General features: G+C 42.3%; 1 protein-coding gene across 1 annotated transcript in view; it reads left to right on the top strand.

Moving 5' to 3' along the window:
- LOC104277869 (receptor-type tyrosine-protein phosphatase T-like) overlaps window positions 1-20539 on the top strand; it is a gene marked incomplete at its 3' end in the record, with an annotated part of 98939 nt that overhangs the window by 57824 nt on the left and 20576 nt on the right. Inside the window, exons 7-10 of the mRNA XM_009874652.1 lie at window positions 2642-2790; window positions 8836-8913; window positions 9113-9148; window positions 18557-18744. Of these exons, the coding sequence (XP_009872954.1) occupies window positions 2642-2790; window positions 8836-8913; window positions 9113-9148; window positions 18557-18744 (451 nt within the window). The remainder of the gene's footprint in view (window positions 1-2641; window positions 2791-8835; window positions 8914-9112; window positions 9149-18556; window positions 18745-20539) is intronic.

Raw genomic sequence — 20539 nt, 5'->3', positions numbered from 1 at the left:
TACTCTTGTCCTGCCACTCTTTCAAGACACGAAACGGAGGCAGAAAAGGCACATTTAGAAACTGAGAGCCCCTTGATGTGTCTGGCAAGCTTAGCTCTGAAATCCTCAAAAGAGATCTGGCTTCTTTTTCCCTCTAAATTTAGATGAAGAATTTTTTACATTCTTGGAATAGACAGGGAGAAAGGTGGGAACCGATAACACGCTGTTGAAAGAAAATTGTGGCATTTTCAGATGCAGAACAGTTTTCTGTGTGGCTTCTCTCTGAACGTGCGCAAGCGTTAGCTGGTCCACCTGCGAGCAGCCTGGTTTGTGTGTGCGAGTTAGATTGAGAACTTTAAACTCATGTCACCTTTTCTTTTTAGGCATTCAAGCCAATGTTTTAGGGGCCTCTCTGTCTTCTACAGGACCAGGTAGAACTGCTTTGCATAGGGCTTTCGTAAGCAGGCCTTTGGGGAGTCTTGGGCTTGGGTTTGGGGTTATTTTTTTCCTGCCTAGCACGTGCAGAAATGTTGTTGCTCATTCACTGAAAGAGAGAAAACGAGTTTGCCAGTTCCGGCTCTTTGCAGCTTCTTGGCATCTCTGAAAAGATACCAGGCAATGGGACTTGCAGATAATTATTGCCACAAATAATTTAATCTGGATTTAATAAGGATGTTACCCATTCTGGCTCACCATTTTTCAACACCAGTAGTGGTTGTCTGTAATGGCTCACCCCAGCAGTCCAGAGTGCTTGTTATTAAGGATTTCGGCATTTTGGAGTAGTGTTTCCCACTGAGAAATTTTAATTCCTGTTGCCAAAGAATTCACATAGCCATGTGTGATTAGCAAATCCAAGGGATTAAAATAGCTGCCTAGCAGGGTTAATACACGTCAAGACTATTGTTACCTCAGGTACCACAGCACAAAAAAAAAAGAGGCTCCCATGGCTGCAGCTCATTGTTAATAAATCTGACTGTGCTAACATCGCTGAACACGGGAAGCAAAGCTTTTAACATCATTAACCGCCAGCTTTTGGCTTCATCACTCAAGGATGGTTCCTCTGTTTGCATCTTCATCTGCAGAAGTGGATGCACCATGGAGATTTTGTGAGATCTAAATATGCACTCTGTAATTAGGTCCCCAATTTGAATAGCTGTGGGTTTGAACTGAAAACAATAATTGTAAAAGCCTGAACCTCAACTGACTGAGCAGATGGAACAGATGTATTTGTTCAAAAGTTTGCATCAAAGATTGGGCACTTCCCCATAAATCTGTGCTCTCCTGGTCTGGATTATCAGCTCGGCTTAAAATAGTCATTTCCCAAAGATGTAGGCAAAGGTTTTAGTTCTCTTTGACCCTTCCTTGCAAATGAGTGTAACTGGCCTAGCTACCCATGTCGTGAAGGGCTGGGGTCAGCTGTGTGCTTGAACTTGCTTGTAAAAGCCACTCTGACATGTGCTGTGAATAAATATAACCTGTTGGAATATGTTGCAAGGAATATCCTTTTAAGAATCTAACAAAGTTTAAAAGATGGGTAGTACTTAGCATAAGCATGTCATTTCAGTGAAGAAAACCCTCTTTGCAAAATGATTTAGTTGTTAGGATTTTTTTTTTTCTTTGAGTTGAAGGAAATAAAGAAAACTAAAGCTCCTTCTTACAGTAATCTGTTTTTCTCCCTTTTATTTTGTTTTATTTTCTTACCTATGGAAGTCGTGTAAGCAAAGTTCTTTGCTGGTGCTAGGGATTTGTGTGATATTTTTTCAAGGTGCGGATTGTAGAATGTCACACATTCATTTTTAAACAGTTTTGCTGTCTGATGTGAATGAAGCGCAGGGCAGTCAAATGTCAGTGGAGGCTTAGCAGCTCACTTTTCTTGCTTCTCTCCATTTTCTTGTTATTAGCTGTGTTTGCAAAAGAGGAGCCTCTTACCTTCTTGGCTTTGTTACTGTTTTCAGATCAGGCAGCGTTTCCGCTTTTTTTGCCAGTGTTTTTGACGTCTCCCCCACAGACCCATTTTCCCAGCACAGAGGCGTATTTGGACATTTCTAAAATAACTTCAGCCTTTAATGTGCCCCACCGATTGACTGCCGACCCTCAGTGCGGTCTGGCTGGCTGCGTGTCAGAAGGTGTCAGGGGCTGCTGCCCCCATCGCTCTGCTTGGCGCCAGGACAAACCTCCTGCCCTAGCTCACACGGTCAGAGTGCACCCTCCACCGGAGCACCCAAAGAAACTCCCTGGTGCAGATGTCCCCAGGGGATGGGTGCAGATGTCCCATTTACCTCCTAGTGAGCAGTTCCCAACCCTGGGCCCTCGTCCTGTGCCCTCTGTTCTGCCTGGAGGGACTGGCACCCCCTTCGGGGGCTTTCCCGCTGCCCCTCTCCCCGAGGATGAGGTGGCGCTCCTACTGCTGGGGTGATGCAGGTTTGTGCAAGACAAGTCACTAGGAGGGACAGCTAAGCTCCAAGACTGGTATCACTCTATTTATTGTGCTCCACAACAGTTATATTAAAAAGCTGTGGGGTTTCCTCTCAAGCAGTTTGTTACATGCCCTGCATGTCTGACCAAGTGGGATAATCGTGGCTTTCAAGTTATTTTGTCGTTGCTTTGTTTTTAATGAGGGAATACTGACCTTGATTTCTCCCCTCTCCAAAACACCCTAAAGGAAGCTAGCCAAGAAGCAGAAGGAGACTCAGACCAGCACGCAGAGGGAAATGGGTCCCGTGGCTACTTCCGACAAGACCTCTACCAAACTCAGTGCTGTTCACAATGAAGAAGCTTTTTCTTCCAGCTGCCAAGATGTTAATGGATTCAGTAAGTTTAACTTGCTTGCAATGGATATGTACCCCTTGGAGAGCTCTGGGTTCTTAAGAGGACCTATTCCTATGGGCACCGTGTTGAGGACCTAGGGATGACAGCGCTAGAGGTGATTGCAAAAGCTTTATAGAAAGCAGTTGTCTGAAATGTCTCTGACACTGCCACTATTTTAACTGTCAGATAGGTGGAGGGCATTCCTTCTGACTAGATCTACTGAGAATAATTTATAATGGCTGTTCTGATACCTACATCAGACAGTCAGAAAGACACGTGTTTGTTCTTCGGGAATATTTTCTCTTTTGTGAGTAGAAGAGTTGAATCAAATCATTTAGCTGACTTGTAGGATGAAATACCATTTTCTGTATGAAGTTGTTACAAACGAAAGCATGATCTCCCGGTTAGAGAACTGGAATGAAAAGACAACATTTTTTTCTTTTGTCTGTGTCCTCGGTTTATTCTTCACACAAGTTCAGTAAAAGTAATCTTAGTTAATACCTGTAAACCACTCAGACCTCTGTAGCTGGAAGAGTTTTGTGGATAAAGCAGCACAAAGTCATACTTTAGCCTTGCTAGATCCAGACTGAGTACATGGTGGATTGCATGGTGGATTTGTAAACCTTTTCGTATTAAATAAATTTTAACTTAGACACTATGGGCATGTCACTTCTTCTTTTGACACTTAGCCTGCTAGTTTGAACAGGGAACATCTCTGAATCACCAACGCGTGCTACAACTTGGCTCTCTTAAACGCCTTTAGTGAACTGTATTTCCCCCCTAATTGCTAACATGGAAGTGCTTATGGTACAAAATGTGTTTTAGCATTGAAACCTTTCTTTGTGATCTTGGATTGGGTGGGACAGGCTGAGTGAATTCTTCTTTTCACTCCATCTGTAGGTCATGTCACATCCCATCTGCGTGCGTGCCTGCTGCCACTCTGTGTAACGTACCTGTGCAGTGGATAAATAGGTGTTTGGGACCATCAAGGCTAGCAGTGAACACTTCTCGCTGATATTAAATTGACTTGAGTCAAGATCCAATTTTCTCAGGTGCTAAGTAGCTGTATCTCCTAAGGAGACAGCAAGAGTTGTCAGTGGTTCATATCTTTGAAAGACAGGATAGCAAAGGACAGGGTTGTAACAGATGTCCCAGAAACAGCAAAGGTAGCTTGTTTGAAATGTATGGAGAAAATGAAGGTTTTAACACTTTCTTCAGAATTTGGATTTTTGAAATTTTGAGGATTTTCTTTCCAAACAGAAAATAAGATATGAGCTTGAAATGTGACCTCCACTTTTTTTTTTCCCCTTGAAATTTTGAGAGACTAATTAAAACCGCTGAGTCATTTACTTGAAATGACAACTATAGAAAATGTGTTGGATCTAATTTTGTAAAAAATCTTCCTTTTAGTTTTTTTTTTTTTAAAATCAGTTAGTTCTTTGTTTGTCTGATATCACTGCAGATTTTATCACTACCTCCCTCTATAACATGGCCTGAGTCAAGTCATGGGCAAATTTTTCTCTTTTTTTTCCCCCCTCTTTATATCCATGAGAAACAATTACTGATAAGCCTTCATGATTTCTGCAAATTTTTTACTGCCAAGTCCAGGATGCTGAGATGTTGGAGGTAAGTTCTGTGCAGAAGTGTGCACATGCTGATACAGGAATTTTATGGGTAAAAGATTTCATTTAAAAAAATAATAATTGCCCTCATAGAGTTTAATACTTGAGGGTTTCTATATGGACCTACTCTAATTTTTGAGTAACGTAATAGGAATAACTTTAACCTTCCTGCTAATGAGTAGAATTTTAGAGGGGGTTGTCCATCTGAGCTTTTGAAATCAGCTGTCTTAGGCAGCAATCAAATTCCTTCCTAAATTGTTCTTTTGCCTCTCAGCAGTAAATAGCATTTGCAGATATCTCATGATGGGCTGTCATCCTCTCTGTCTTGACCCTTAGTCATAGGAGACCGAGTTGGCTGTAGCAGTGACATGGAAATACCGCTCTCCACCAAGAGAAACCAGGTGTTTTCAGTCCCAAGATTGGCTTACTAGCTCACAAAAGCAGTAAAACAGAATGAAACAACTTGTTAAATAGGCTACCGGACAACTACTAAACGCCTTGCAAACAAGTTTATCTCCAGGTGACAGCATCCTTGCAGGACACATGTCCTTCCTTCCAGTTTTTGCTTCCTGTCCCAATAGTTTTGACGACTTTTCTGACAGAACAAGTTCAGTTATAACCTATAGAAGCTTTTTTTCTTCCTATAGTCTCTCCAGCTTGGCCACTGGTCTTTGCTGCAGGACTTTTGCTGTTCTTGAGGGACCACATCTGTCCTCCTGGCGCCTGTCTCACTGCCTTTACAGGGGGTTCCCACGGGGCGGGGTGCTCCCAGGCATTGTGCATCGTGAAGGACAGCAAAAATGAGCCTTTTTACTCATCACCTCCTCCTTTTTTTGAGGAGACATTGACCTAAGTGATTTTACAGGCAGTTCTGAAAAGCGGTTATTACTGGTGGTACTTTTGCCACTAAGATTTACCATCTTCATGTCTCTGCTGTAGGTAAAAATGCAGATTTCTTCACTTACTCTAGCTCAGTGCTTTAGGGGAAAATGCACACAGTCCTGTTGGACTTTCACAGTTTTGGATTTGGCAGTGGTGTTTGTTTCTAAATGTAATTACGTTCCTGAAGATCTGTAGCCTCTGTGCTAGAACAGGGAGACCTTGTGTCGCACTGAAAAGTGGAAGAGAAATGAGCATTTCTCTTTCCTGGCCCTCGTTCCTCTTTCCATTCTACATCATCAGTTTATAGACACAGCTTCCATCTCTGACACCATATGGAATCAGAATAGGTGCTTACTGAAAAATAGATTAGTCCATGACTATTTCAGCTTGTCTGGTTTTATCCAGGGATTATGTGCAGGTGAAGCAGGCTCATCATAGCTGTTCATTTTCTCAAATATCTTGCTTTTAAAAAAATAAAAATAAATTCTAAATCCGCCAAAGACTTGCAGCCTTTGAGCCTGCTCCTCGGTTTGCAGGAATGTTTGGAAAGCAGCGGCGTTTTCCTCCGAGTGGCACAGCACAGTCACCTGTAGGCATCAACTCGTTATGAAACAAGTTGACAAACTGGAAACAAGCGGGACCTAAAATTATCCACCAGTATGTGTGCACTGACCAGAAGGGTCTGCAGGGGGTTCTTACTGCACGTAAATTGTGTGCAATGTAGCAGCCCACCTGTGCGAAAGGAGAAGCAGTGCTGTGTCGTCTCGGTGACAATGCACTGATGCTAGATCCTGCACAAAGGACCAGCTCTTCTGGCTTCACAACGCTAAAATGCCGTGGATCGGGCTTGTCCTGGAGGATGCTGTGTCACCAGCATGGCCATCCTCACATCCTCAGGGTGTTTCTGGCAGGAGCTGTTTGATTCTGAGGATTTAATCTCTTAAACAGTAGCCAGTTTTGCCCGAGACTGATTTATTAGGATGTGCTTAACTTTTGTGACATCTCAGCGTGGAAGGAGGCAGCTTTCCAGACAGCCTTCAGGAGCCGGACTGGCACAGAGGAGCCTTCATGGTACAGGCAGAGGCGCAGTTTGAAGGTAGCATTTTGGAAGCAGTAGGGAACCGAGGTTTTCAACAACGGGCACTACTATACAGCTACCAAGTCAGGGTGCGTTCACTGGCGAGAGCAAGAAGATAAGAGAAGATATAGGTAAGCAGCACTTGGGGTGCTGAGGATCACTTTTAACCAAGAAACATCTAAACTTGCACCTTTCCGTATCCTGCACGTTTTTGTGATGAACGAAGAGCAAAGGTTTTTAGATTTCCTCTAGGTCACAACACACAATTACATCAAGATGTACTTCTTATTCCTACCCCATAGATAATTTTCACTCTTAGGTTACCTGCTAAATGCAGTCGAACCACTTGCAGGATCATGACTATGAGGTGTTTTCTTTAGTGAAAAATTCTAAAATGAATTTAAAAATAAAAAGCAACACCACATTTCATCAAAGGCCTAGGAGGAAAAGAGACTGAAATCCTTTTTACTGGTTTTTTTCATGCTGGTTTTAGATTTTTGTGGGGTTTGCTATTTCAGAAAATCTTACAAAAAGTAGGAGAGAGTGATTTTCAGAATAGGAAGGAGCCTCCACCATTCTGCACAATTAGAGGGCTCTGTGTGGCCTCACATGCCACTCAAGGGAGTGCAAAGAAAATTTTTAATGAAGTCTTAATCTCTACCCTGACACGAAATCCTCTCTGGAAACGTTTCTTGTGATTGCCCACAGTAGTGCTTGTAAGAGCCTCTGGTTAGGAAGCAGCGCTGTGTACACATCTCATTATACAAGCCTGACCAATTTTGGGAATGAGCTCTCCAAAGTTTTGGGAAACTTGGAATTAGGTGGTTTGGGTTGTTTTTTTTTTTTTCCTTGTGAATCTAGAAATCACCTCCTTGTCTCACAAATACAGTTTGTTTCATAAACCTCAGTTGGTAACATATTTAATCAAACTCACTGAAGTGAGCTGTGTTTCTTCAACTGCCCAAGTAATTTATCATTAGCAATTCCCAGAAAAGCAGTATGGCCCAGTAACTTCTTTTATACTCCAAAATTTCAGAAATCTGAGTCCTGCTCCAAGCTCCAACTGTTGACCTGCTCTGTGACTCTGGGCAAACAAGTTACTCTTTTTAGACCTTATTTTATCTGTCTGCAAAGGTGGCCATGTGCCAAGTGCAGTAAGAGGAGGGTCTGATTCAGGCTGACAAACACAGGGGAGAAAGTAGAAGAGGCCCCAGAGGAGAGAGGCTTTATGGCTTGAAGGCAGCTGGGGCAGAAGTCCGGCAGGCTAAGCTATGAGAAGTTTGATTTTTTAATGTGTTTTCAAGTGGTGTAGTCTGAAAATATGGTGGGAAACTTCAGAACCAGAGCAAGCTCATTTGCTAGGTGATTATGAACTTCTTGGGAGGTAATTCTGAGTTCATGAGACTCCCTAGACTAGTGACTTCTTTGGCTCACCCCCATAGAATAACTTGAAACTTTAAAGTGATGTTTGCTCTAGAGATAGAAAAATTGCTTCTGAAATTACTTTGATGCATACTGAGTTTTATCTACTTCTGTAGGATTATGGAATAGTTTTTGCCTGCATTACCTATTGTCATCTTTCTGATGTTCTGAGATTTGTATTAGCTTGTTTCCGAACATTTTGAGGAGGAGATAAATAAGTGCCTGTACTTCTTAAGAGTGAATGCAGAATGATAACAAAAGAATATGCCGTCAGAAATGATGGATTACCCTAACAATGTACATGTATGCTATTGTAGATACCAAACAGCCTCATAAATTTACTCTCAAGAAAAAAAAAACCTGCTGTGAAGATGTTGAGCTCTGCCTCCTTTCTGTAAATCTTTGATTAATATGGAAATTATTTGTGGATTCTTGTCCAGAGAAAGCTAATGCTTTAATGAGAGAAAGCAGGGATGTGTGTCCTGCTAAAAGAACCCAACTCACAGGGGAAAGGATTATAGGATCTGCTGTGAACAGCCCTGGGTTGAAGAACAAGTCCCTTGTTGTCTTGTATTTGTTTTAAAAAAAAATTGCTGCCCTACCTGTGTGATTTTGTGGTGGTAGTGTACATTGTGTTTGAGCAGGCGTATTTTGCTTTTAATACTGCCTTGGATTCTCTGTAGTTTGTATTTTGGGGGGTGATTTTCAAAGATCTTTCTCCTGGAGATGAAAACATAAGTTTATTCCTTTGGTTACAAAAAGGATATCTAGAGTGTAGTCCTGTATGTTGTTTATCCTATGTAGGAACACATTGATTTACAGTGACTATAATACTATATTTGGGGTTTGGAATACTTATATTAAAGAAAATCCATCATGATGACAATGTAATAAATGTAATATGCATGTTGAGATGAAAAATATAATTCATTTTGATAAGCCTGATATATCCCATATTACTGTGTTCTTTGAGGAACATTCTCCCTGTTCTCTCTCTCTCTTAATATATGTCTAAAGTCTTTTCCTTATGTCTTTCCTACCTAGCATCACCCTCTCCTTGTTCATTTTCTGTCCAAAGCAAAACCCTTCAGAGCAAATCTTTGTTGAATTCCTACTACTCAGGTACTAGTGCCAGACTTTTCTTTCCTTTCTAAATTTACTTTGCTTTTGTACGTTTCCCAATATGACCTATAGACTGAATCTTCTGAGTGTGAGATACAGCTAACCTTGTTTTCATTTTTTTGTAACTTCTTTTCCTATTGATCTTCTGTTGATTTCCATTGATCCGTGTCGTGTGGGTGAACGGAATTCCATCTCAAAGTATCATCAGACACTGTTCCATCGACCACGCTGTTAGGTAAGAAGACAGGTATGGTGTACTGCACTTCATTGGAGGGCAAACACACTCATTGTATCTTGAAAATAACTCTAAGAGCATTGTTAAGTGCCTGAGCTCCAAAATCGTAATTAATCCTGTGGTCATGTGTTGTGTTATTTGGAAAGCATTTTGTTTTACTCATGCTTTGTTATTGCTATTAATTGATTATTAATTTTTTTTTTAAAGGAAAGAACAATTCAAAAATTAAGATTTAGGAGTTCGATCTAGTATTGTTTCTTTTGGGGAATGGGATTTGATTTTCTGGGCCAAGTGCTGTCTTGCCTTCAGCTTAGCTTTGATTCATGGAGGTCATCGTGCCTGTGCAGCTGGTGTAGAATCATCGAATGTTTTGGGCTGGAAGGGACCTTTCAAGGTCATCTAGACCAACCGCCCTGCAGGGAGCAGGGACATCCTGAACTAGATCAGGGTGCTCAAAGCCCCATCCAACCTGACCTTGAATGTTTCCGGGGATAGGGCATCTACCACCTCTTAGGGCAACCTGCTGCGGCGTTTCACTGTCCTCACCGTAAAAAAATTTCTTCCTTATATTAGTTTGAATCTATCTTCTTTTGGTTTAAAACAGCTATCCCTTGTCCTGTGGGTGAGCTTTCAGCTATGTGCGTCTTAAGGCTTGCGAGGATTTGCATGCCCAAAGCAGGGGGAACCTACTGTTTGGGACTCAGCTGCAAGTATTAAGGTCATTTAGAGAAATTAGAGGCTGAGTTTGGACAAGCGTATGCTCGGGCAAGTGTATATTCAAACCGTCTGGTATAGAATCATAGAATGGCCTAGGCTGGAAGGGACCTTAGAGATCATTTAATCCAACCTCCCTGTCATGGGCAGGGACGCCTCTCAACTAGATCAGGCAACACATGGGGACCAAATGGGGAGATCTGAGAGGATGACAAAAAGGCAGATTCTGAGAGGCAGAGGCTGTTCTATGGCTGCTGGAAACTTTAGAGGGAGGTGTTGGTGTTCAGCATTTCTGAAAATTAGGTTTTCTTGTTCAGATGACAAATAAAGCATTCAGTGTGCAGCTCAGCTTTTGGATTTTTAAAAATAATGTGTTTTTACAGTAAGTCAACAGAGACAGCAAAATTGGCAGAAACTGTTAGCTGATAAAAGAAGTTACCCAGAAACTTACTGGAGGTGTACCCTTGAAAGTGAGTAATAACAGCCCAGAACTTGAGGCTCTCCCCGAGGACGCTGCCTGCATGTGGAACACAAAGAAGGCAATTCCTCCGCTGTGAGTCAGAGGGATGATGTGTGGTTGATCAGGATCTAGGCAGTGGTATTTATCAGACCTGTCATTTTGGATTATCTGCAGTAAATGTTCACTTCCAGACACAGCAATCTACTGTGGCTGCTTTTAACATTACTCTGAGAGTGTTGAAGGCCCGCAGTTAGACCAGGAAGAAATCACAACCTGAGTGCCTTGGCTTAGGAGAGGTGAACAGCCGGGGCACAGAGGCTTGGAGGGACTACCACGATCCACACATTTATCCTCCTTTTTATCGAAGTGCTGACAGCAACGAATGAACCCTCTTTTGGTGAGGTGGGGAAGGAAAAAGAGTCCTTTTTTTCCAGAAGGTTAGTTCTTGTTTCCCAGAGACTCGGTTTTGTTGATCAAAAAACCTAAAGGTGGTTTTATCTTTTGGTGCTCTACTTCAGAAACTTCCTACCTGCAGATTGCTGGAAGATGTCAAACTGCCTTCAAGGTGGTTCTTGACATCTGTGAAGACTGGCCCCTCGTTTGAGGGAACTGTTTTCCCCTTCCTGTCCCCATGGTGAGGATGAACATGTGAAGTCCACACCTCGTAACCTGAAGCTCAGGGAGCAGTAAGCAGATTCGATCTGTACCCCTAGTGGGAAAGAAAAAGCAAAAAACAAGGCCCCTGAAACTTCAAAAATCCCAAATTTTCAAGAGGAAGAAGAGGAAGTAGGAATAAAACTGGTCTTGTGCTTATGTAGTCAAAACTCTTTCAAACTTAACTTCTAACTGCTCTACCTGAGTAAGGATTAATATCCCTGTTTTACACATGGGAAGTTAAGTACAGAGTACTTTTAAGACATGATTTACAGAGACTCCAGTTCCATCTGAATTTAACAGCCACAGGTACTGAGAAACAGCCCTTGGCATTGAAGAAATTTCTATCTTGTGACTTGAAGACAAATTAAAACCTTGGTGTTCTGGCTTCTCAGACAGATTCACCAGACACTGGATGTTGCTGTATGAGCAAAATAAGTTTAATTTTTGATGTTTATTAATTTTCATTCCCATGAAGGAAAAAGATCTTAAAAAGGGCATCAGTCATCCCGCTACCAATATCCATCTTTTGGCACTACCTGCAGTTCAGTGCTATTTGTTCCCATCTGTTATGCCTTCTGCTAATAAATGTTCTCTATGTGTGATAGTAGATGACTCCCTAGGCTTGGCTGTGACATGATTTGTTGACAGCAAGATATAGGGGATTTTGGATTTGCCTCTATCCTATCCCATGCTTGATTAATGCTTTTTTATGTAATTCATGTTTTTAGCACCATTATTTTCTCTTCCAGTTGTAGACAACTCTGGATTCAAATCTTTTGCACAAACATCTTAATTAGAGAAGTTTAAATTTAATACTAAGAAATAGAAGAATTACATTTCCCTGTTTTTAAAATTTCAGTAACGCCCATCTGGTACTAGTACTGTAAGGCCTGAAGAGAAAGTAGTACGACCTTAGAGGTTGTTTTTCGAGACCATGTGCATGGCTAGCGGCTGTCTAAGATGTTCAGCAGATGTCATCAGGACAGGGGAGCCGCTGTGTCCTTCCCTTGCATCTATTAACATCCCCTGGCAGTATGTGAGGACATTTGCCCTTGTTCTCATTTCAACTGCTCCTCAAGAGGATCCTTACAACCAGAGTCTGTGCCCTCCAGAGACCATGAGGACTGTGGTGCCTTGTAGTTCCTGGCAGAAGGAACAAGGAGAGAAAGCTCGCTGTCAGGCAGTCTCACTGACTTGTGCTTGGAAGGACGTGGCCATTTGCCCTGAATGTCCATCTCCTGTAGCTTGGATGGGCTTTCTGCCCATGCCTAGTCAATCTGCTGTGGGTATATCCACAACCTAATGTCTGAAGAACTAAAATGACACGAAGAAGCTGATATTGCTGCTTTAGCAAGCGTCACCATTACTGGCTTTTTAAATTGCGGGATGAGATATTTTTATGCAATGGAAGCTCGAAAACCAGTGGCTTGATCCATTCCGTTGCACCTGTAGCCTCCCAGGCCATGTCAGTCCTTGAGGAGCCATGAGAGAGCTTCTTACATCAGTCACAGAATCACAGAATGTTCAGGGTTGGATGCGACCTCTGAAGACCATCTAGCCCAGCACCCCTGCCAGAGCAGGATCGCCCAGAACAGACCCCACAGGAACACATCCAGGCAGGTTTTAAAAGTCTCCAGAGGCTTCACAAACTCTCTGTGAGTGCCCTTGTAGGCTGTTACTTGAGCTGAATTCTTCTTAGGTTTCTTCTACCTGCACAGGTTTGGGTAACTTGGAAAACTCTCTCTTCTAGACTTTATTGGCTTCCAGTCTTCTGCGCGGTTTTCAGCTGGGACTAGTGAGTTGCTCTCTAGGGTAGGTAGGTCCAGCAGTCTCTTTTCACCAAGGAGGCCAAGAGAGATTTGACCTGGGGAGGTCCCCGTGCTTGAAAAGCTGCAGTTATGCATGTACCCAATAGTCTTAAGTCTTAGTCCAGTTCACCAAAGCATCTTCCTTACATCTTTAAGGGGATTTTCTTCTATGCTAACTGTAAAAAAAAAGCATGCAGTAGGTTTTATAAGATTAGAATGCACTTGTGTAAGGTATTTACCAAGCAATTCTTAGAAATCTCTTTAGAATCCAGAGAAAATTACTTTCTCTAGCCTTTTTTTTTTCTCTCCTGCGCATATGACTTCTTCATAGCCTTTGAAATGAAAGGTGCATCCTCCGCTTTCTGTCAAACCTGGTGTCAGAAGGCTTTTTCTTAAGAAATGTGCCTTTTTATAGCTCAGTTGATAGCATTAGACAAATAATGTTTTGACTTTGGCTTGCTGTACCACTGCTTGTATTTTGTATAGCACATTATAGCTGGATATTTATCATATCATAAAGCCTTGATGCACACAAAAAGGCAAATTAATTTTACGAGCTTGCACCATATCCCTAGTGTAAGGGGAAGAGATATTAGCCATGCTGTAGTCATCCTTGGAAGATGTCAAATAATTGACAACCCTTACTCTAGTGTAGAGTGACTGGATAGGTGTGTAATTAAATCCATCACAAACACCATTCAAAATATAATTTATTTTGTGCAAAGGATGTCTTATCATGTTACACACTTGCCAAAGCTAAGAGAATAAAAATATAAGCAGAGATGATAGGCCTGTCATTTCAGACACAGAACGAATTCATGGATATTAAAGCAAAAGTTTTGCAAGAAACTGCATCTAGGAAATGACACGCTGGTGCAGCATTGCTTTTAGTTGTTTGAGGCATATGTTAAGTTTCTGTTCAGAAGGCAACATCATTCTCTGTGTCCTCGTACGTATCTCTCAGGCTAACAAACCGATGTATATGAAACAAGGTGACATCTATAAAAGGATCTAAAGTTTCAATCCCCAAAGCTGCTCTGGATGCTCCTGCCAGCCACAGTGGGACATTGCACAGGGGTCTGGTCATGCAGAAGCCACTTGCAGGCTGGGAATCTAATTTCTCGGCCTCTCTTCATCTTTCCTGTGACATCTGTGGAGGAGTTTATCAGTTTTTCTGTGGAGGGAGACATATTTATTTTACTTGTCTGGGCAGCAACAGAAGTATATAATACAAGGTGTCGTAGAGGCAGGCAGGCAATATTTTCTCACCCTCAGGGTTACTCATCAAATGGGGAAAGATGCCGATTCCTCGCCGGTCTCTCCTTCAATTCAGCTCTTTGCACGCTGGACTCAGTTATATTTCTCGTAGCAGAGTGAGACCTGAGTTAACTTCGGCAAATTCATCCTTATTTCTCCAACAAAGAGAGATGCAGAAGCAGAGTTTCATAAGCAAGGAGAGTTTGTTAATATTAAAAGTGGAGTCAATTTGATTATCTGCAATTACACCCTAAACAGATAAACTGAGATACCTGAAGAGTTTCCCAGTCAGGCCAGTTGTGTGAGAGCCAGTGAATCATTGATTTAACATCTTATACAAAATTTCAGGGTATTCTGTGAACTCTTAGGCTGATAATCGAAGTGCCAGCTTCCAGAAATCAGAATACCTGTGTTGACATCTTAGTATGAGGAATAAGAGTGTTGCACTAGAAAGGGTTAACAAACAACCTAACAAAATATTTTACTAGTGCAGCTGCTGCTATTGCAAACAATCCTGTTACAAACAACATGTTTGCAGCAACTTGCAGAATACCTATTTTATTTAAAGCTGCACAAAAAGAACTGTAGAAAATTGGGAATGGCTCTAGGAGGGAACTGGGGCCCCTGACCAGCCTGCCCTAATGAGTCTTCAGAAGCTCTCAATTGATTTACTTTATCAAAGAGAAACTGAAGAAAGTGATGTGATCAGTGTCTGCACGGGTCAAGATTTCAAATGCTCAGAGGGCTCTTTAATCTAACAGAAGGTATAAAAAGATTCAGTGCCCACAAGTCAAAGCTAAGCAAAATCAAATTGCAATTAAGAAATGTTTAGACAGCAAAGGTAATTAACCGTTGCCACAGCTTCTGGGGTCAGAATTGAATCAGCATCTCTTGCAATGTTTAATTTGGATTATTTCTTGGAACTGTGTTCCATCTTTGGTGTGCAACGAAATATGGTCGTATGACTTCTTATCAACAAAATGAGGACATATGGCTAGAAATAAAATGTGCATATGAAGTATAATCAAAAAAACCCTGATGCACGATTCTATATGTATAGTGGTTTCTGAGTATCAGAGTGAATTATTTCAAGCATCTTTAAGAGAAAAAAACCAACAAATCTATATTCTTGATATGCTGTTCTCACTGAAAACTTATATATGGCGCACATACTTTAAAGGCACTGCCAAAACTTTAGCAAACTCTTGTCCAACTTGTCTTACAAACTCTTCCTCATTTGCAAGGGAATGGGGGCAAGTTTGTGAAAAGGGGATGGAGAGAAGTGACTGGAGAAGATTGGTCTGTCTTGCCTTTAGTGTAACAATTAAAGCAGAAGTCTGACTTTGCTGGGGAGCTGCTATTCTTGTTTTTCCCAGTAATAGCAGCGCCAAAAGGAATGAGATGCGTTTGGTAGCTGCAACCTGCAGGAGAAGCAAAGCCCATTTGCAAGCCCTCCAAAGACTCTTTTGCTTGATTGTCCTAGGGAGAGATCAGTTTGCTGCCACCTCCTCTCCCACCTGCACTTTGAATTTTTCACACAACCGCCCTAAACAGCACTTCTTGAGAGAGGGTGGTGTGCCTTGCGTGAGCACCTCATTAACTGTGCTTGGGTTCAGGCTGGTGGTGTGATCAGACAGAAAAGGAACACAATGTGTTTCTCCCATCAGCCTTCATTGGCAGAACATCTGAACACTAGGCTTGCCTTGTACCTGGCAGTTTGTGTCCCATAAAAGCCCCTCCACTCTTCCCTTGGCCCAGCTAAGATGCTGGTGGGACTCACTGAGAGCCGTCCTGAGCTGATGCAAGTGTTGGGCTTGGGTTTTCTTTCAAGTAGCACGGAGGCTGTTCAAGGTGTGTTTGTCACAGCTGTCCAGAGGAGATGATGATCTACCTGGTTTCAGCTCTGAGTGTCATAGGGTTGAGAGGAGGATGACTCAGATTTTGTGACACGCTTTTTTTTTTTTTTTTTTTTTTTTTTTTTTTCCCCCTCTTTTAAGCAGAAATGCTTGACTGGATGAGAGGTATGCAAGTATGGACCATACTGCAAGAGCTGTTACTGCAGTCGGGGGCCTTTGTGCCATTTTTTATCTCTCTGGCCAAAGAGACCAGAAGCTCAGTCGTCCCTACAAACTGAAAGGCTGGAGTCACATCCCTCTTTGCTGCTGGGCAGCTGCTTCTTAGTCCGGTCATAACACAGGCCCCTACTTTGAGAGAAAGGAGGGACACCCCTTTCCTAGCTTTCGCCTCTCTCGGTGCTAATTCTCTCGGAGAAGGGAGCCCAAGTATACCAGAATTAAAGGATCTGATGAAGAGAGAAAATAATAAGTGCCTGCAAAGGAGCTGACTGATCTGAGCTACGTTTTACAAGTAGCCTGTGCTCTGCGTGTGCCCTTACCATATTAGCACTAGAACCGCACATTAGTTTTAAGGCTCCCTCTCGAATAGGGATCTCGTAATGTTTTTTAATTGGGGCTGATAAAAATGTGGCATTACTTGCAGGTTCCTCAGAGAAGCCAATTGTGAAATTGGGTTTGTATTAAACCTAATGATGGAAAATTAAGCATAGTGCGTCTGTCGGAAATGGCCTGCGATAAAAATCTTCTCCTCTCCATTACAGGAGGTTAATAGGGAATAGGGGAGGAAAGATGCACTGGGAAAGCGAATCCAACTAGGGGAATTAATAAGCCTTGAAATTCCCTCTGTTCAGAGTTCTCACACCGTCATTAGTCGGAGCATTAGGGATGATTATACAAATGCTTTGGATGTTACTCTTCCTTAAATCCCAAATTTATTCACATTTTGTATATGAGGGTTGCTTTGCTAGAGCCATAGCTCTTTAAATCTCTAGTGTCCTGGGAATGTGACCATGTGTATGAGAACCTGGGATTCAGAAATCCTTAAATTCAGTAGCCTGATCTTCAAAGCAGATGATTGCTTTGTGCTAATTTATTTCAGAAGCAGCAGGATATGTTCAGCATCTCCGACAATTCAACCACCAGACGTATTTATCTTGCGCTGGAGATGCCCTGCAGCGGTGTCTGCTGGTGACATTCCTTTCTCCTCCTCGTAGTCCTGCAGCCTCAACTCGGAGTGTATGCCTGCCTTCATACCTTCCCCCTAAGATAACAGAAAAGCAGCTGAAGTGTGACTGGTAGGGTTTTGTCACCTTGTTGGGTCGCCGACCACCGGGCAGGCAGGCGGTGCGATGTCCTGCGTTGGCAGTGAGAGGGACAGGGCACAGCGCCTGACTGCTTCTGGTCGGAACTCCATGGCAGTTTCTCAAGGAGAGCAATGCTTACAAGAGCGTTCTGGCCATATTTCTGCCTCGCCAAAATCCCCCTGAAATTGCAATTTGATTTATTTATTCTTTATCCCTTCAAAACCATGACTGTAGTATTGCTGACAAGGGATAGTGTTTAGGCTCTTTGTCAGTAAGCTTTCTGTAAGAAACAAGCCCTGTGTATGCAAGCTCAAGGGGGTTTTATGAGCAATCTGAGGGAGATATGTTTTCTGTTTGCTACTGTATTGGGTGTGGGTAAGACCAGAAAGAATTGACGCAGACGGTTAAGGCCTGTGTGTGCAAAAGGACCCAAGCATCTCAGGTGCCTGTAATCATAAGTAAAAAATTGGGGGTTTTTTGACACTTATTTATATTTGCTCAACTCTGGTCGAAAAGAAACTAAATTTTTCATTTAATCTGAGTCTCTGTTGTTAAAAACAAATACTGTGACAGTCAGTTGTTTGGTTATTTAAGTTCTGTTCTATTAGTTCACGAGGAATGTTTTGTCATGTATGTAGAGTTTTGCTGGGGATAGGAGGTTACAGTTCCTTCTGCGTAGTGATAGAAATTTTTTTAAATCTGCTTCTTTCAAAAGGAAACCTTTTTTCTGTTAAGTTTGCATGCCTGAAATTTAAGTTTCTCTATGCAAGATAACTGTATTTTTATGGTTTGATATTTCTGGTAATACTGCATCTTTGGAATTGAAATATAAATTTTAGTCCTGAACTGGCAGGATTTAATTCACCTCTAGCATCCTGTGTGACTTATCTGAAATGCTAATAATTTGTTTGCTATCGACTTGGGCCCCTTTCAGTTATCTCATGCTGTACACCTCAAATCCCGCTTTGAATATCTTGCTCATCCGTATGTATCTTTCAGCTGTGTTCTTTGCAGGTTTGTGAAGAGAGGTATGTAGTTGGATTGGAGTGGTTCTGCAGAGCTCACCCTTCCAAAACTTATGATTTTGCTCTATGTGCTGCATCCCCTTTAGCCTGCTTGGCTGTCTACACCCTTCCTATCTCTTTGGGTTTCTTTCCTCGACACGAAAAATATTCCAGTGTGCTTGAGTCTTTCTAGGCAGCTGTGTGTGTTTCCTATGTTATTCTTTCACCTTTTTTTGCCTGCACCAACCTGTGAGGTGGTGGAGAAACAAGTGAACGTAATGGAGCGAGGCTGAGAATGGAAATACCAGCAAGGTGAAAGCTTGTGTTGCCTCCCTGTCTTTAAAACAGACAGCAGCCACGGAGAGATGACCCAGCCGACCCTGACCATCCAGACGCACCCGTACCGGAGCTGCGAGCCCGTGGAGATGTCCTACCCCCGGGGGCAGTTCCAGCCAGCCATCCGAGTGGCCGACCTGCTGCAGCACATCACCCAGATGAAGCGAGGACAGGGCTATGGATTTAAAGAGGAGTATGAGGTGAGAGAAACCTTCGCTCACCGGAACGGGTAGAGAAGTTGGGCTCATGAAGGGTAGTTGTGCTCATGTCCGGGAGGGGAGTGTAAAAGGTTTTAAGAGCTTCTTTTCCTTAATTCACATACCCTCCTAATCTTTTCCTTTCTCCACCTGATTTCTCTTTATGAGGGTAGGATTTTACAGCACTAGCAGTCTTCGGTGGACCTCTAGTCCAAAGAAAAGGTGTTTACTATAGGAGTAAGATGCCTTCTAACTCCACGTGAGGAGAGAAGCAGACAGTGCGCTGCAGAAATGAAAGCAGCCCTCATGGCCCTCATCTCTTCCCCCCAAGCTGGAATGACCAGGAATGTAGTCCAGATGACAAGAGGAAACGTGACATTGGAGAGGAGTTGGAAGAGGAATATGCGTTTAGAGCAGAGAGAACAGAAGAGGGAAATAGCTTCAAACATATGTGAGACTTTACTCTAGCAAGCGATAATTATAATGAATGTAGTAAGCTTGTGGGGAGGCAATAAGCAATTAATATGCATAGTGGCATTAAAACTATTTAAAAATAACATAACAGCTGTGAAAAATAAGTTACTTAATGAAAACAGCTCGCTTTTCCACCCTGCAAGTAAGAGTCCATGGGGTTTGTACCATTGATGCTGGGTTTTACTGTAATTGAGAGGCAAATTTTTCCCGGTTGTCACCAGGGAGTACTTTTTTAATCAGATGACATCAAAGACTGTCCTAACAAATGTTTCTGGTAACTGTGTGTTAACCAGGCCTAGTTACTCATGTCTCACAATCAAGCACAGTAATTAAACTATCAATTGAACAATATGAAAAAGAGTTAATAACTCACTTAGGAGATTTACTTAGACCTCTCCTCATCCTCCCCCTGCCCCTTGTCTCCATTTCCATGAATACTACCCAAACCCACATTCAGCTCAGTTACAGATGCCCCAAGATCTAGTTCTTGATGTTCAAGAAGAAAACAGGTGCTGGTATATATGTAATTTTCTGGCACTGGCATTGGTAATTATCAAAATAGCACATTAGCATGAAAAATGTCAATGCAACTTTCGGCTCCGCAAGTTCTGCCTTTCCCAGAAAGTGCTATCTACATACGTATATAATGACGATGACATTATATAGATTTGCATAATTCCTTTCTCTACAAGAAATAGCCTGGAGAATGCCACAGGCTCTCAAATCACACGCGCTGTTCTACCCTTCAATCAGAGGTAATTGCCCGAAGGAGCAGTCATTTTCTGTGGTGGAATTTGTTTTTCAGAGCACGAGATGCAGGCAGCACTTCAGCTCCAAATGGCTTTCGGCAGCCACCAGCGACACCACAAATGCAGGAGGGTGCCAGGGAGGGTTGTAACTCCTCGGAGGTGGGAGGTTTGAGTTGGCTGAGAGCGATGTCTCAGGCAGGGATCTGGAGGAGCACAAAGCTGCAGAGCTGGCTTTGCGAAACGTTTCACAGAACAGTTGACAAAGTCTTTGAAAAGGATCCGATGTCTCTTTTTAAAAGCGTTTTCATACACTAATATCAGCGTCACCTCCAAATATTGTTTTTTTTTCCTTTGAAGGAGCTGATTTTCTACTTACTTTGCAAATTGATAGCATAAATTACACCCTATTTAGTGACGTGTTGCCAAATAATTTTACTCTCGTGAAAAATCACTTTGAATGGAGCGCATCTGTCACACATGACAATCTCTTATCTCTGTACATTCTCATCTCCACTGAATAACCTGGAAATTACATTCGATATTTATTCAAAGCACACCTCCACGTGCAGACCACT

This window comes from Apaloderma vittatum, unplaced genomic scaffold (assembly GCF_000703405.1).
Source record: "Apaloderma vittatum isolate BGI_N311 unplaced genomic scaffold, ASM70340v1 scaffold4858, whole genome shotgun sequence".
In the NCBI taxonomy this organism is placed as follows: Eukaryota; Metazoa; Chordata; class Aves; order Trogoniformes; family Trogonidae; genus Apaloderma; species Apaloderma vittatum.
This window is presented reverse-complemented; position numbering and strand designations above follow the sequence as displayed.